The 17955-nt window shown below is 37.2% G+C and overlaps 1 protein-coding gene across 9 annotated transcripts in view; it reads right to left on the reverse strand.

The window, feature by feature from the left end:
• The window catches only part of DLGAP2 (DLG associated protein 2), a 449026-nt gene that overhangs the window by 89566 nt on the left and 341505 nt on the right, over positions 1 to 17955 (reverse strand). For all 9 annotated transcript variants that reach the window (XM_053938073.1, XM_053938076.1, XM_053938074.1 and 6 more), the window contains one exon: positions 6136 to 6201. In XM_053938073.1, the coding sequence (XP_053794048.1) occupies positions 6136 to 6201 (66 nt within the window). The remainder of the gene's footprint in view (positions 1 to 6135; positions 6202 to 17955) is intronic.

The raw sequence follows: 17955 nt of genomic DNA on the forward strand, positions 1-17955 counted from the left end.
CTGTTTTGGATCTGTGACAAACACTGCAAACATTAATTGCCTGTGCCCACAATCACTAGCACCCAGATTTTCCATGTGGCAGTGATGGGGCAAACAGTGACTCCTGTTCCTGGGACAAGGTGGTGGTTTAAATACCCCTACTCTGGGTGAGTTTGAGACAAGGTATCTCAATATGCTGCTGTCTGTTCTCTTATGAAGAGAAATGACATTATAAATAGATGGAAAAACAAATGAAGTTGCACAATGAAAGGTGGCAACTGAACTCAGCAGTGAAAGCTGGGATTGCATTAGCAATCTTTGCTGATGTTTATGTTGCTGCACTGCATTTGCCAGTGCAAATTCCCTTGGGAAGACAGTTACCTATGTGCCCGGCACTCTGACAGAGAACTGCAGTCATTTACCTCCACTCTGGAAGCATCTCCACCACCTTGGTTGTGCCAAAATTGTCCCACTCCCAGCAGAACCTAAGCAGGCAATTATGAATGTGGAGGTAGAGTATGGTAGCTTTTTTTCCTGAAGAAATTGATAGTACATGATTTAAGCTGCTCATTATAGAAATACATTTAAAAGGTTTCCAGTTTATCCTTTTGAAAAGGGAGAATCTAGTGAATACACTCTTTGAAGAAGGAAGGTGTGGCTAAGCAGTCAGTCATCTCATCTCATCTCATCTCATCTCATCTCATCTCATCTCAATCATCATCATCATCATCATCATCATCATCTCATCTCTGCCACCATCACAATCTTTATGTGAAAGTAAATGTTGCATGTCAGGTATGCATCCAGGGGTTACAGAGGTCAGCAGGCCGTGAGGGAGAGAAAAATGTCCCTTCTTTGTGAAGTAATTTAGAACAGAAATATTTGTTTATGACTGCATAACTCCCTTTTTATTCTGTAGTAGAAATGGATAAATAATTCACTACAAATATCCTATTTTATTATTGTTACATCCTTATAAATATCTTTACCTGTTTGTGAATTTACCTTGGGCCTAATGGGATTTTTGCAGTCATTTGACATTATGAGGTATTTAATTTTTAAAAATAGCTTCTAATCTGCAGATTTTTAGTAGGCATTTGTTGCCAACAACCTATAATTAAAATGCTGGACAGTTAACAGGTTTTTACATGATCAGGCCATATGATATGATTTTGTTCTATGACTGAAAGTAATGTAAAGAATAAGTTCTCAAGCATAACTAAAAGGAATTTAAAGTTCAAAATTCATTTTTTGAAAAACATTTCCTATGATTTCATTAATGTTTTCTGCAGTCTTGATTATCACATCAATAACCTTCTACATTACAGTTTTGGGTACAGAAAAACAAAGAATATGAAGTGGAATTATTTCAAGACATGGTGGAATAAGACAAATAAGAAAGGCTATTTTTTTTGCAGTATCTGTTAATCTCGTCACAATAAACAAAATATAGGGTGACACTGAATCATATTGGGGCACGTCATATTTAAAATCTCTTGTAAATTTGAAAGACTTTTATATTGTCATACCAAACCACCTGGCTATGTATTTTTTATTATATGACAGAAAGATAGCCCTGTGGTTAGAGGATTAACCTGGGAAATCTTCAGTCAAGTTTTCTGGCAGCCATGAGTTATTTGCATAGTTCAGGACAATGCCATGGGCAGGGGTGTCAATTGCCATGAGAGGCTGATCTGGATTGCAGTGATCCTTTGTGCACGTCTCTTGTAGACTCCCTACTTCAATTCCCCATAGAACTAGGATAAAACTTCTGTACCTCTGAATGTTAGTGTCACAATCCAGGGAAACATTCAGTCAGTGGCTCATCTAGGAATTAATCCCAGAATGTTACTGTGCCTGCTGATTACTGGGATGAATGTCACTGTAGTGGTTACTCTGTGTGGCCAAGCCATGTGTCTGGCTGAAGTCCCACCAGCTTCAGTCAGTCTACATATGTTGAACTATCCCTGGATGCTCTGGGGGAAGATGCACCAAGGCATAGATGTGGCACAGACGAGAGTCAAGGGCTTGTTGACAACCTCTCCTCTGTCCTTGGGAAAATTTCCTGTAATGCCTGGCACATGAAACTAAAATCCTTGAGAAGTGTTCAGACACTGACTGCACTGAGTGCATAGTAGAAGGACAGACAGACTGAAAAGTCAGGACTTTATTAATGTTTTCATTTCAAGAACAGCCATGTCCTTTCTTTTTTCCAACACATAAGGTCATAAAGGCATGATCATGCAATCAACAGTGATTGAATAACCATGAGTTACTGTCTGACACTTGAACCTTACCAATTAATCAAAAGCATCAACTGTGAAATGAAAATACATTTTTGTAACCTGCCCTTAAACTCCCTTACAGTTTACTTTGCAACTGGGGCATGTTAAGAGCATTATTAGTAACTGCAACCTGTCTTACAGGTTTCAACCTTTTCCTTAACATCAACTCAATACCCATTCCTGGAGAGAAAACAGGAATTTATTGCAGTAAAAAGCTTTAGTGCAAGTTCTCTTTCTTTGCTTGACATGAGATGCTGCTAACTATAGAACTTGTGTAAAGTAAATGTTTTCCTTACCTGTAAAAATAAGTTAAAATATTTTTTCAATAATCTATTTCTCCCTCTTTACTCTGTGCATGTACTACCTATTAAATCTTATGTTTAAATAGAAGTTCATCCCATCTTCCCAGTTCACATTTCTGTAACTATTTGAATGCTTTTCAAAGACACATTTTTCTATGTCTCTTGTTAAGATTGCACTATTTGCTTCAGACACCTAAAGCAAAATATTGCCTTACCCTTTACATGCCTAAAGTAAACAAGACTGAGAAATTTTCAGATAGCATATAAAAGAGTAGTTTCATTAAATTTTTTTTTTTTTTCCTAATACAGTAACATTGTTTAGATGATATAAACACCAGCTAGAAGAAAGCTTGGAATGATGGAACTCCAGTTTCTGTGAGACTTACAGTGATCTGCTTGACATCAAAAGTCAGATCTCTTGCTCCCATCACCACGCCCTGCTACCTTTATTTTCTTATTTGGTTAACGAGGTTTCTTATTTGAGTTATTCCTAGTGAAAAGAATAGGAATTTTTGGTGTGAGTGCAAATCTTGTAACAATAATACTTATCACCCTGAACTCTGGCAACAAAATAAATATTAATGGTAAAGCCATGAAGTAATGTTCTCAGAAACTGACTGATAATACTTGGATAAGCTTTTTTTAAAAGGAATACAATGCTCTTCTGCCTGCTTCGACTAAAGAGTTCTTTTATAGAATCAATAGTGGAAAAGAGTTGAGATCAGTCCTATCCCTTGATACCTTTTTCCAATGAGGCAGTGGAGGATTTTATTAAAAATATTATTTAATAACTATTGAGCATTTTCATTCTCATGAATACTGTGCAAACATTAATTAAACCCCACCAAAGCCACAAACCTCACTTGGAAATTCTAAACTCATTTTACAAACAAGGACCTGGAGCCAGAGATCATTCAGTACCAGAGAGATCACAACCTGAAGCTCCTCGGGACAATGAGAGTCTAGAAAAATGAATGGCCCTGCAGCTAGAGCTACCTCAAAGAACATCATCCTGACTCTGTCTTGACTTAGGGCAGTTTATTTTACTTCTCAAGGAAAGCCCTTTCTGTGTTTTCTTCAGGGATGAAGATCTCTAGCAGTCTGTCAGCAGTCTGTCTCGCTGCTCATACAAAATTATGACATAGTCATTGGGTAATGTAAATACAGAAAAGAAACAAGCCCATTTCCATAGTCCAAGGATTAGAGTATCCACCCAGAACCATATTTCTCTCTAATGAATAATTAATTTCATACGTATGCAACAACAAGAAAAAGTGAAGACTGAGAAAGATCTGTTTGCAGTTTTTTCACTCATGTTATATATAGGGTTCACTGATTTGAACACAAATCTTCATGTGATAGAGCACAACACTGGGGCAAAGACAGAAGGACAGATATGTCCTATCCATCTCTAAAGGGGTAGCACATTAGCACAGCAGTAACTGCAGAGCTTATCTACACAGAATTTAACTAACTATCACACAACTTTTCTGAAAGTCTTCCCAATTTCAGTGATTCTCTCAAGGGGAGAAGGGGATATGTTTTTACATTATGTTTTACATTATATATTTTTACAGTACTGATGCTATCCAGTCCACTTTGACCACCTCCAGTTTGGTGATTAGGTTCTGTCAGGAGACAGGATTTTATTCTGAAAATATTAAAGCCATCCACCTTTTCCCATGCATTATCTAGCAATCTTTGGTACTTGCTTTCAGACTGTAATAAGGAATTGAGGAGCAAGGACAGATTTTTCCTTGCTTTTAGAATATTTTTTTCAGTCACTTGGCCATAAATAGTTGAAATGTTGGAAAGCAGCTTAACTTTGCAGTCTAGTTGTTATTTGTTGTTCTTATTGCTGTTTTACTTTCCTGTTTCTAGTTTCTGACTAATCCCCATCTTCTTCCTAGTCAGGGTTCTGGATAATTGGTCACTTAGAATATATCTTTGACTACCTATTTCATAAGAGGGTCCTTGCTCCTATAGAAATCTGACATTTAATATTATTGACTTGTATATCATTTACTCTAGCTCCAGAAATCCTGCAGTTCTTTCTCAAACAAATGGGAAGGAGAACAATTTTGACTTACTTCTAAAGCATTACTTATCTCTCTCTTCATTAAGCTTCTAAAGTAGGCCAAACCTGCTATGTCCTAGAAAAGTCTATCATTCTTCATTGACTATAAAAGAAGTCCTGAGATCTACAGTTTAGACATCTACATCTGAAATACTTTCCAAATCTCAGATGAGATTAATTCTAACCCAGGGCATCTGAACTCCGTCCTGTGTGCCGTGAAATGGGACAGCAGGGTGAAAAAATGCCAAATGTCCAAGAAGGCCGAGATATTTGTTCATTTCATAACTCATAGGATCCACTTGTGAGATTCCTAGGAAGCCTCATGTTAAATGATATCTTCCCTTTTACATCACTTTGATTAAGGCAGAAACTGACTGAGGCCTCTTCAGTCTCTTCCTTAATACATTCTTCTGTCTAATATTTGGAATGTATCCTGTAGCTTTTCTTCACTTGTTTTGGAATGTTAAGTGAATAAACAAGTCCAGTACAGATATTTTTACGTTGAACATTTTTGACACTCCATGATTTGAGTGCAATTGAGTGGCAACACTACTTGAATCCTCTTCTAAGAGATTGGCTAAACATAAGGACACAACCTATCTGGATTCATGCTCCTTGTTCTAACTGTTGGGTAGTTTTACTTAACATGGAAATTATAATTTATCTTCCTAGCAGTGGGTAATAATACAGTCTGGGCAAGAGTTTATAATATTCTTGTCAACTACAACAACATCCAAATAACAAAAAATAAACTGTAGCAATATATTAACATGAGCATATGCACAAAAAGAAAAATTACTTTACACTGACTTCTGAAATGTAAGTAAGCTCGTGTTGAATAAAGTGAGCTTTAAGTAGCAAACACATAGAAACCACTTCCCATATTGCTTTTCTAAAAATAACCACATGAAGTAATTGCATATAAGTCAAAATTTTGACAGATTTCACATAAACTAGTGACAATCTGAGTATGAAATTCCAGGAACAGAAACTCAGTTTTTCACAATCTAAATGTATAAAACTGAAGCCAGAGGGACATTTTAGTATTAGCCTTGTAAGACAGAAGTATCAAGATTTCACTCATGGGATTTAAGAGTTTCTGATTTCTTGCTTCTGTTATTTTTTCAAATTGAAAAGGTAACATTGAACACTCTGTCTGCATTTAGGATGTTCCCTAAAGAGTAAGACAAAGAGAAAAAGACAAAAGAAAGAAGGTTGGCAATTTCCTTGAATACCTTCTTTTGAATTCTCAGTTGCCTGAGTGTTACTCAAATCTGATGATTTTCCTTTGCATTCTCTAACCTTATATAGCAGGTGAGAAATGCCCAGAAGGATTTGACTGAGAGTTTTTTGGCCACTGTCAGTGACAGTGGCAGGCTCCATGGCCGGGGCCAGGCTGTACCCCAGAGCAGCCTCCTGTGCCCCAGCCTGCGGCTGCACCCAGCCTCGGGGTGCACAAGTGGTACCAGGTATCTGAGAGATGTATCTGTACCTAGCTCCTCCTCTGGCGTCCCTGGAAAACTGAAGCTCGACTTGAGCAGATCGCCACCCTCTTCTTCTGAAAAGACAGAAACAAAGTAGCTATTTAATAACTCCGATATTTTTCTACATCCAGACATAACTCTCCACTAGTTTTTAAATCCACTCAGTGACACCTATTACCATTCAGGACTTCTCTTAAAGTGAAGCTGCTGAGTTGCTGTTGTCTGCAGTATCTATGCCTTTGCCAATTTTTCAAGTTTTCTTCTATCAGTAATATTATTAATTATTATCATTATTTAAATTTTGCTAGACATTTTCAAATCACTAATATCACATAATATTCATAAATGCCTTTTTTTGTAATGTCTTTTACATTGTTCTTTCCAATTTTTCTTAGTCACATTAAATTGTATTGAGTTTTAGCTTTCATGTAATTATTCTAGAAGAATCCTTATTGTTGGTCCTCCAGCTGCACCTCTAGCACTTACCACACATGATTGTTAGGCCACTTTTATTACCTTCTATACAGAAGCATTTCAATTCTGCCATTGTGAACTATGATAATGTTGTGATGATGACTTTTTCCTACCAATAACATTTACTTTTTTTCCAGAGATAACTTCTGAAATTCTGAAAGAGTATTTAAACTTGGATGACATGTATATGCTGCATGAATGCAGAAACCACCTGATTGGCACCAGAGTGCAGCTCTGAGCTACCCTGCTTATATCCCTTTCAGAGCTGCAGTTTGTTGCCTCTGCATCACCCTCTTGTCATGCTGGCATATAAACTAATTTTGGACCAGGCACCTAGTCTAGATATTTCTGAGATAATGGAGATGCAAATGGAAAACTGGGTCAGTAACAATTCCATGAGATGCAAGATTTGCTTCAGAATATGTACATTATGATACAAAATATGTCAGCAATATGTTTCATCTATTTACTCAATACCACATTTTTAATGTTTTGTATGTTTTTCCCTGTTCTCCGCATTTGCTGGTGTCTCAGGGTGGGAATTATTGAGTATACACAGCCTGCCACTTTCTTATCATGTACGTATGTTATAAGACACCCAAGAAGAACTGGGAAATAATGGAGTACCTCATATCCTTTCAGTATACATTCAACCAGCAGCTCTTGAAAGAAAGATAAAATCAGGTATTGCAGACTATGTTTTTCTGGTGCACAACCAAGGACCAATGACTTCCAAATAACTCATATCAGTTCATGTTATCATGCCCTCAGGCAGACAGATCTGTAAGGTCAAACCAACTCAGACTTTTCTTAGGAGTACCTCAATGAGACCAGCTGTTTTTTTTTTTTTTGTTTGTTTTTTTTTTTTTGTTTTTTTTTTTTTTTTTTTGTGTGGCTTTCAGTAGACACATAGTTTTGCCTGCTTCAATGCTCCATTTAACAAACACATGCATTTTGCATATTTCTTGGTCTTGGTTACACTTTTTATTTGTACTCAAATTTTTTCCCAATTATCTCACAGCAAGCAAAATGAGTGAATATACTCATGTGTATCTCTCAAGCAATTGTTCCAAGGTTTTGACAATTTCTGAGGTTAAGAATATCTAATTGATAACAATGAGTTGTATAGCACAGATACTGCATAGAAAATTAATTCCAAGCATGTTAAGCATGTTGGATAAGCTGAGCTGTCAAATAAACATCCTGTTTATAAAGTAAATTGTTAAATAAACTCAGTCTACTAAAATACAGCCTTACAAGAGATCTCAGTAAGTGATGGATGAAAAGTCATACACAATTTAAAAAATGACTGGCATATGAATTTAAATTAAACTTCATTTGGAGAGGTAATGGACAACTCTAATTAAATAAAAGCACAAATTAGGCAGTTTCCATGGAGACTTTGCTCACATGATCTGCCTATATTGTATAACTCATATGCTTGTCCTCTAATGTGGCTGCACAGGAATCAGTTATAAGTAATGAAAGTTATAATAAAAATATTTGGAAGGATCCTTTACATTCTTGTAAGTAAGTAGATCTAACTGCTAACTTCAAAATAAAGAAGATAGTTTTGTATTTTTGAAAAAGATATTAATTGATACTAAAATTCTGTCATGCATATATATTCAGAAACACATACAGAATGAATGGATAACATTATTTTCCCTTGCAAGAAATCAGCATCATAAAACAAATCTGCCCAAAACTAGACTAAGATGCTGGGAGTAGGCTAATTAAGACTAAACATTTGTGGGTGTGAAGTGTTTGAGGAAAAAGAAAAAAAGAAAAAAAAATATTTTCCAAAATTTAAGGGAAAGGTCATACAATGAGATCCCTAAGTCAGATTCTGACTTTGCTGTAAGCATTTCTGTGCAAATTTGGACAATACACTTAATCTCTTTCTCTCTCAATTTCCCATTAGAATTAGGATTAAAATTAATTTCTCTCTTGTAGCTGTACTACATTTGTTAATGTCAGTGAGCCTATTGTCTAGAAAAGTCTACAGAGAGCACAAAGAGATAAAATGTCCTTCCTGCAGAAAAGTTATATTCTGTTACAAATAGGGTCAATTGCAGATATTTCAAAGGAACTTAGAATTCCTTTGTCATTCCCTTAGGTTTATGAATCTGTATGAGGGGTACGAGTAGGTCTTAGCTATTAGTTTACTTCCTAATTATGAGGACTTTTTTATTTATATTTTGTTGCTATACATATTCACATCACTATTTCATTATTTCTTTTGTTTTTTTCAAAAGGCTTTTATCATTTTAGCCATTGCAAAGGTTCAATTTTTGTGTTCTGCACTTATGAAGCATAAATTAACCTAGAGTCTTGGTGGCTCTTACAATATTACACAGATAATCTTTGTATGAGATTAAACTGTACTCCAAACTCATATTATTCCTTCAGCAACAGACATATGTGGCCTTTGTTTCTTCAGTTTAAATTTTTCCTAGAAATTGCTATTTTTATTATTGACCATAAAAATGAAAAGCATGGCCTTCATTCATGAACACACAGCATTCATGAACACTTCATATCTCATAGAAAAGGAGTCAGGCAGATTATCACAGCATTCTGGCTCATGCTGAAGCGCAAGTGTCAGAGAATGAGTGCATTCATTTCATGCCATTCACCTTCCCTATCTCACAGATATAGAGGGGCTCAGCTGCTCTTTGCTACCTACTGGTAGAACATTCTACACCAGTGGACATAGAAGTCATGTTCTTAGCATGGAATACTTCAATGAGCAATGAATTGCAAACAAAGAGATTATGAAAATAGGATGATTTACAATATAAGTTTTTTAACAATGTATGGAACACAGCTCACACACGAGGGACACATAAATATACAAACTACTGCATCACAAACAGGTCCAAATAGAAAATAAGACTCTTGCTCTGAACCTGAAACTAAAATATAGCAGGAAAAGTCTTCACTTTCAACAGGGCTCAAAAACATTGACAAAAAATTAAAGGCTCTAAAAATGCAGAGAAATTTGCTTCTTTGAAAGCTCAATGTATAGTAAAATGATGCTGTGATCTGCATAAGTAGGAGAGCAAACACTATCACTTACATGTAGTATCTCATTTTCCTTTTAAAATACGTAATGTATCTGTCATTCATTCCAGTTCAACATTGCACGGATGACACTCAAAACTGTGATAGGAACTTATCACAGCTGAAGTTCTCCAGACTTAAGCTTGGAAATGTCAGGAGATATTGCTGAGCTGGAACCAGCTTGACACATCCAGACAGCTCATTCAACCCTGAAGCTACTACATGTACAGTGGGAAATGACACAGACCAGTGCCCAAGATCAAGCTGGTGTGGCATAGCTTTTGTCCCCAGTACAGGCTGGATGTCTGTCAGGAGCATGGCCTGGCTTCTGCTGTTCCATACCCTGCTAAGGAGACATTCTCTAGGGAAGCATGGCATGGGCCAAATTCTGGTCCCTTATTCATCCCTGCTGTGACAGGGATGAATAATCACTTTGCCCACCCTTCAAATTTTGTCATTTCAGCTTTAACCCCTGTCTACTCTCTGAACCTGATCTATCAGTTGAAATTCTCTTTCTTCACCTGCAAAGTCTTGCCTCTTTGTTGGACTTCATTTTTCATGCATTCATTCTACTCTTAATAACCAGGCAAGCTGTTTCCATCTCCTAAATTGTGCTTCTTTTATAAACTATCCATCCACAAAATAGGCCCCAGTGTCAGTGGACTTGTTGCTCACATACTTTAAAAGGTTCACCTCAGCAAGACTTATAATCAATTAACTGCCTTCTCCATCACAATATAAGAGTAAGACTGAACTAGAACTGATACTGAACTTCTTAGTTCAAAGGATTTTGATTTATTTATTATTGATCTGCTCTGGACCTCACATCAACTTTTTTCACTGTGTGCTTTTCTTTCAGCCTGCAAGCTCCCTGCAAGCTGAGAAAGCAAAATCACGTCTCCCAAACTAGGGAAACTTAAAGATCTAGAAGAGAAATCTCCTGTACCTCAAGTCTTGCTATGCAATCAAAGCATTTCTTGCAGGTGACCTTTCACCCTGGCCAAAGACATCCCCAGACTACTCAGTGTATGTCATGAGAGGAGAGAACTGAGAACTGATCCTAAACTCAGGGAAACTACCAAACGTCTGCATGCCTGGGAGATGTTATGGACTCTTCACCCCTCCTGACAGCTAATTGGATTGATTTGGACCTTCCCCAAGAGGCCAAAAAAACTTCTAGAAAACCTATTCCTTTCCTCACCCAATCCTCCAGAGGTTACATCCAATCTTTATCACATCTATAAAGCAAACCAGGCACAGTGAAGGCTCCTCCCCTGGCCATGAGGCCAACTGGCATGGTCTAGCCATATCTTCAAGAACAGGTTGGATCCATCCAAACTGTGATGGGGGATGATCCCTTGTCTATACTAATTTCCTAGTAAAGCCTGGGAATTACTTGGGACAGAGAAAATTAGTTGGCCAAATGTAAAACTAAGATAGGGACTTGTCTGAGCAGCTCAAGTACTCAAAATCCTATTTGTTGGGCATTGTCCTGGCACTGTTTAATTTACTACAGATGTAGCCCAGGTGGCAGCATTATCAAATACAATATTCTCAGGCATTGTTCTCATAGCATGCTGATAAGCAATAAATACACAGAAGGACAACAGGGCTGGGAAAACTCTGATTGAAATGAAAATTAAAGATGATAGTAGCACATTTAGGTTATTGAGGTTTTCCTTTGCAAGAGGCCTGCGTGAAAAGTATTAACAGTAAGAGGAAGTAATTGTTTAATTAAGTTGCTTTTGCTTTTCTCATCACAGCCTCCTTTTTCTTATTCTTATTTTTCACACACACACACACACACACACACACAAACACACACACACACAGAATTCAGCAAAGATCTTTTCATTCCAGTATGCTGGCTCAGGCACTGGCCCAAAATGATATTGCTAGAAAGAGGGCAAATATACAGATTGCCTAAAATACCTTTCCAACTTCCTGCAACCAGCACTTAAGGGACTTCCTGAGACAGAAGTTTAATTTAGACCATCATTTGTAATAGCCACCAATGGGTCTATCCTCTATGGATTTATCTAATCTTCTCTGAGCCCATTTATACTAATAGCCTCTACTGCATCCTGTGCCAATGCACCTCACAATCTAATTATGCTTTCTTTGAAAAAGAATTTGCCTTTTGTTTATTTATCAGGATGCCTGATAATTAAATTAGGTGCCTCTAGTTCTTTGGTTGTGAAAAATAATGGATCATTGAGCGCCCTACTCACTATGTCTATATAATTTATAATTGTGTAGACCCTATCCCTTCCTTAGTCCTCCATTTTCCAAACCAAAGAATCAACCTGTTTAGTATTTTATTATGGCAAAGCTATTCTAAAACTTTCATTATCCTTTTCACCGTTCTCTGTACATTTTTGTTTCTCTGACATACCATTTTCAGATGCACCAGGCAGAAATTCAAATGGCTTCACAGTATGGGTTTTTTTTTTTTTTTTTTACTGTGGTGTGGTTCTCTGCTTTTTTTCTTCTATTTTATTTTTTAATATTTTCGTCTGCCCTTTTCATAACTTAGAGAATTCATTAGTCATATTAAGTTGTGCCCAAGAGAGACAATTTGTTTGGCTTTCCAAACACAAACATACTTCTCTTATATATTACACTAATAAATATTGAAGAATCCCAGCCTTTTACTTAGCTCACATTACTGAGCAAAACCAAACCACCCTTCACACCCCCTGAAAATCAGGACTGAGGAATTCCTGTTCTCTTCCTGTTCTCTTGCTTTCATCCTGTCTTTCTGCTTTTATATAGTATAGTTCCACACAGCAGGACTATGAAATAAGGCATCAGTTTTTGGAGGCATACAGCCTAGCAAATCAGGGAGAGGAAGCTGGCTATATTTGCCAGATCTTATAATGGAAAAAGAATAAAATAAAATATATTGCAGGGGGCCACAGAAGCTGTCAGGGATCATCTTGGTCTTGGCACATTAACTCCTACCTCCCAGCTTTTGGCAGCTGAAAATCATCTACAAAACACAGGTTGCCTTAGCAATATTGTGGTAATCACCCTGAAAGGCTTTGGTTCCCTCCAGCAGCCTCTCCTGAGCCAGCCAGGGTAATTTTGCTCCTTGGAAGGCTTTCTGAGCTGCCTTATCCCTTTTACTCCAGAGATCTGCAAGTTCCTCTTCCCTTCCTCACTTAAAGCAATGAATGCAAAAATGTGCTGGATGACGCTGCGAAGTCTTAGAGTTACTTTTCAGTCATTCTAACACTTAAATGAATAATTCAGTTAAATAACTCTATCTTTTCATATCAAAATTAACAAGTGACTGCGAGCAAAAAAAGGATAACTCAGTGATAAGACATTGTGTTCAAACTCAGCTCTGTGTGACGTACTTCAAACAGTCTATGAAATTCCTAAAAGTTCTTCCTGGAATTTTCATGGCTGAACGTCAAGCCCTGAAAAAGCTATTTACCCTTTATTGTTTTTCAGGATCTGTGATAGGAATCCCAAATATTCTATAATAAAAAGTGAGAATATTAAAAAATATAGTATCTCATTATTGTGAATTATAACTCACATCCTGTGAACCCAGTAGTTCTGGAAACCCCAGAAAAATCTTTAGTTCTCCCTACAACTCTTCAGAAACCATTATGTTTCTTTACTCAGGTAAACTGCAACAATTGCCTTTGGTACACTTTCCTCTTCCACCCACTGTGCCAGCTCTTGGAAGGACTCCCAGCTACCTCACAGTGGACAATTAAGGAGGTCCAAAAAGTCTATCTTGGACCTTGGCAGAGAGGAAATATAAAAAATGCATGTCAGGAGCACAGAAGAATTTTGCACAGCTGTGAAGGCTTAACTATCCTGTCAGAGAAGTAAAATGCTCACCAAGTCTATTAAAATACATGCAGAAATTATGTGAAAACATACTTAAGAGAGTTGAAAGTGAGGAAGAATGCCAGAACAAAGTGTAGGACAGTCCAGTAGTGAGAGAGGAGTATACAAGCCAGAAAACTTGACTTACGCCTCTCCTAAGAATACATAAAAATTGTCCCTGAATTGCACTGGTTTGTGAAAAGGAAACAGGATATTTCTCTTACTGGATGAGTTTAGTTATTTAGTGATTTTTTTTTCTGCATACGCATGGAAATGAAAAGTCATTTAGAAAAAATAAACTGTAGATGAAATTAGCCATTTCGATTTATTTCAAAATCATTTTTAGAAAAGGCATTTCTTTAAGACTTTCCTTAAAAATGACTGAAATCTCTAATACTAAACTATCTTTGACAGAATATGGGTTCTGTAACCTTTCCATTGTCAGGTTAAAACTAGATATCTTACACTATATTTTGCTTTACTCTTTGGTAAAAACCACAACCAGATATACAGCAACTATTACTAGTAGGTCATGACATTCTGATTTTACAGATTCATTTTATGGTGGGGCAAAAGGTCTGAGCAATGTCCCTGTCTTTCAAATGTTCAATAAATAAGATATTTCAACATTAGAGAACAACTGCAGTTGTTCCACTGATCTACCATGGTAGGAGACATTTAGAATGGAAAACCTTTGACCCCAATGGGATGTGAGGGCAAAGTCAGCAGTTCCACTGAAAACTGAAATTAGCTATTAGTATCTGCAGCTGTGAAATCCCTCATTGAGGCTTTTGACATTAGATGATGAAGCTCTCTAGAGCTGGAGACAGGATGTGCATGTGTTTTTCTCTATGTGCAAGGTTAAAAGAGAGCAGAGGGAGGGCTCAAATATATTCATTCCTACACAAGAGAATTTTGGTGAGGATTTCTGTGAACACTTAAATGCTGGGGTGGTAAGATTGACAGCTGGTGGGGTTTTTTATTTAGCAAATATGATTGCATATTATATAATATGCAGCTTCCTTTTGGCAATTTGAGCAGATATGTAATGCTGTACCTAAAACTGAGCCCTTTTTCTTTCAAAAATAGCAATAACCAGGATAAGTTTTCTTCCTAGAAAGAATCATGGGTCTGGAGCAGCTGTAGCAAGCATAGACTGATGAATCAGGATGCCTCATTTCTTTGCACTGTGTTTTCATCATCCTGGGGGTGCTGCTGAAATTATGTTCAGTGGCTCAGATTTAATGCATTTTCCAGAGATTGGTTATTAGTTCCTCCCCCACAATCCCTATGCAATTGCAATGTGAGGCTTACTCTGCCATCTACTTCCTTTCATCTCTCTCATCTTTCCCTTGTTCTGTATCCCTCTTTTTTCCATCTCCTTCATAGATATGCTTTATTTTTGCTGTTTTTTTTCCTTTTAATTCTCCCCCATTAATCTTTCTTTTCTTTTTTAAAATTATCTTCTTCTTCCACCCACAGTCCTAATACTCCTGAGGTACAAGTAACATGGCATAGGTTGAAGGTCACCTGAAGATTTTGTGCATGATGCATGTATAGTCCCATCTAAGTGCTTTGCTGAGTTATTTTTACCACCAAGTCTTTAATGGAGCACTGCAAATACTTAGAAAAGCCAAAGAAATTTTCCCCATTCCCATAGCAATTTTCAGCTACAAATTATAAAATCACAGCTTAGAAATAACTTAAAATTAATAAAATTGTTGCATGATTATCTAAAATGAAAGAAACATCTATATTTTAAAATTAATTTCATACTGTTTTATCCTTTTTCATGAGTTAAAAGAGATGTCAGGCAGCACATCTTCAAGGTAGAAAAATGAAACTTCTAAAAAAGTCAAAATAGGGTGCTTCAACAATTGAAAATCTCTTTTTTCCCCCTGCATTTTTATTTTAAGAATGAATTTGTTCAGAACTGACTCATAAACAGTTTCAGTTTCAGGAAAGTTATGCTTTATAAAGAAAAGAGTTTTGCCAACTACCTCACCACAGAGAGCTTTCTCACTAATGCATTTGTTTAACACTGCACAGTGGGTGCAACCCTCCTTGGGTCCTCTTTAGTTGCTCTAGAAATTGTGTAATATATAGTAGATATTTCTGTGATTGTTTAGGATACACAGACACACTGACTCATTACATTTTAAAACCAATTACAATGTGCCTGAGGTGAACCTTTCTGTTTGTTGGTTGACATTCAATTACAACCTGTGCAGCTGCTGGGTTATTTGGATTTTCCCTATGACACAAACAGAAATGAAATTGAAGGAGAATCAATTCTCTGTGTGGCCAGTGAAAATGGAAAGCAAAATGATAAGCTGTCCATTGTGGGATGGGCAGAATCAATAGTTAGGATGTTGCAAAAGGTATACAGGTGCTTGGCCAGTTCCTAATTTTAAAGTTCACTGTACTGATCTCATCAAAATAAATGAATTTTTCATTTACTTTCTCAAGGATAGGCTTTTCACTGAAGCACCTGGGGAGCCCGGGCACCTTTGTCTTCCTCCCCTTGGTGGGGAGGAGTGGGAAGCTCTAGACTGATCTCTGTCCAGCCCATTTCTCCAGGGCCTAAGGACAGTGCTAGGTTGCCAGGCTCATCACCTCCAGTCCACAAATGAAGGCCTAAAGCAAAATGACATTGAGCTAGACTGTCACGATTACTTAAAAAGGAACTGAGAAACTGAACACAAATATTTGCTCTCAGCAAAAGTGCTATTTGTTCAGGTCACCTCACTAGCTGTCGTTATGTTTGTAGCTGCTACACTGGCAGAGGTACAACCTATATTTCTTCCACATTTAAGTGCTGCTAATCCTACTTGATCCACAAAGTAATATAGTTTCCAGACCTTGTTCACTACAAGGATTTGTCTTTGAGGTCTGTGTGTGTGGGCAAATACCCACACAGAGCCAAGGTCACTGATATTATGCACATGGACTCTTTCTACTCCTGTATCTGCAAGGCACTAAAGGTGCTTTGCACAGATGTTCACCTGCCCTTTTCCTGCCCTGGCAATGATACATGATCAGGAATACATCCAAATTGCTCTTTGGAACAACTCACACGACTGAAAAATTTAACAACAAAAAAAGTTTAATAATGTTAACTTAGATACTTGATCAGATTTGGTTGGTTTAATGTGCTTAAGAATATCAGCTCTGCTGAAGTAACCAACCATCTGCCTGTAAGGTAAGTCAAACAAGTTAAACCATAGCCTGTAAGGTAAAAGTACCTGGAATTAGATCAGGTCTGCCAATAGTACAGCATGAAGGAGTTCAGTTACCAAGGGTCAGCACACATATGGTGACTTAATAAACTACTGCAACACACTAGTGTGGCAGGGCCCTCACTTTGATCTGTGCATCACAGAGAGAAATACATAGGAAACTAACACATCATTCCATTTACAGTTACATTTGGGCTGTTTCAGTACCTTGAACACAGCATCTTCTAATTGCAATCCATTTTTACTACCATATTACTCCAAAAGCTGTTTGGGACACCCATAAACATTTGCTGGGATGTTACAGACAGTGGTGCAGTATTTCAGCCATGGCTGCATTTCCAAGGGAAGGAGGAGAAAGGCTTGCATCAGGGTCTTCAAGCTCACATTACAGATGGAAACCAAATGATTACTGTTAGGCTCATTTTGCTTCTCCATATCTTTGTTTATTTAAGGCCATAAACAGGGGCATCAGAAAGGCCAGAAGCCTAAAATGGAATATTGAGACTTTAATTTCTGATGCAATGCTCAAATCAAGCCCAGGCCAGTAGTGACAAACTCCTTGACTGAAAATGAATTAGTGAATTCTGTGAATTCCCACAAGAGAGGCATGCCATCATGACAAAACTTTCATCTCCTCTCTGTTGTCTCAGAAGGAAAGGGCAAGAGGAATAAAATAACCTATCAGCTTCTTACCCCATCAGAGTCAAGTCACATCAGCAAGACAATACTAGGAATTTTGCTTCCATGTACCCATTACTCACCCATGCAACTGGATGTAGTTCCTATGCTGTCATTCTGGTAGCTCTTAAGGACACTTGCAAATTTAAAGACTGCAAATATGGTTTTGTTCTATGGATATCCATGAGTAAGGCCTCCACAATTTTAGTCATTTGGTCTCTCAGTAATGAGATTTAAAATGAGTTTAAATCAGTGCTTAATTTCTGCTCTTTCAGGACAATGGCAGTGATTAGTAGTAATGTTTGACTTCCACTTCCATTTTTTTAATGCAGCTGTAATACTGTCTGCATTTGGCTGCTGCTTTAATGATTACTAATTACTTTATTTTGAAAGTAATATTACTTTTTGTATTCATTCTCCAGCCTCTGAAGAAAAAGAATTTGAATCAAATTATGCAGTCTCTTCATACAAGACCTTCCATTGTTTTAATGTTATTTGGAGTCAGTCCAAAGGAAAATGGCAAAG

Source organism: Vidua chalybeata, chromosome 3 (assembly GCF_026979565.1).
Source record: "Vidua chalybeata isolate OUT-0048 chromosome 3, bVidCha1 merged haplotype, whole genome shotgun sequence".
Taxonomy (NCBI): Eukaryota; Metazoa; Chordata; class Aves; order Passeriformes; family Viduidae; genus Vidua; species Vidua chalybeata.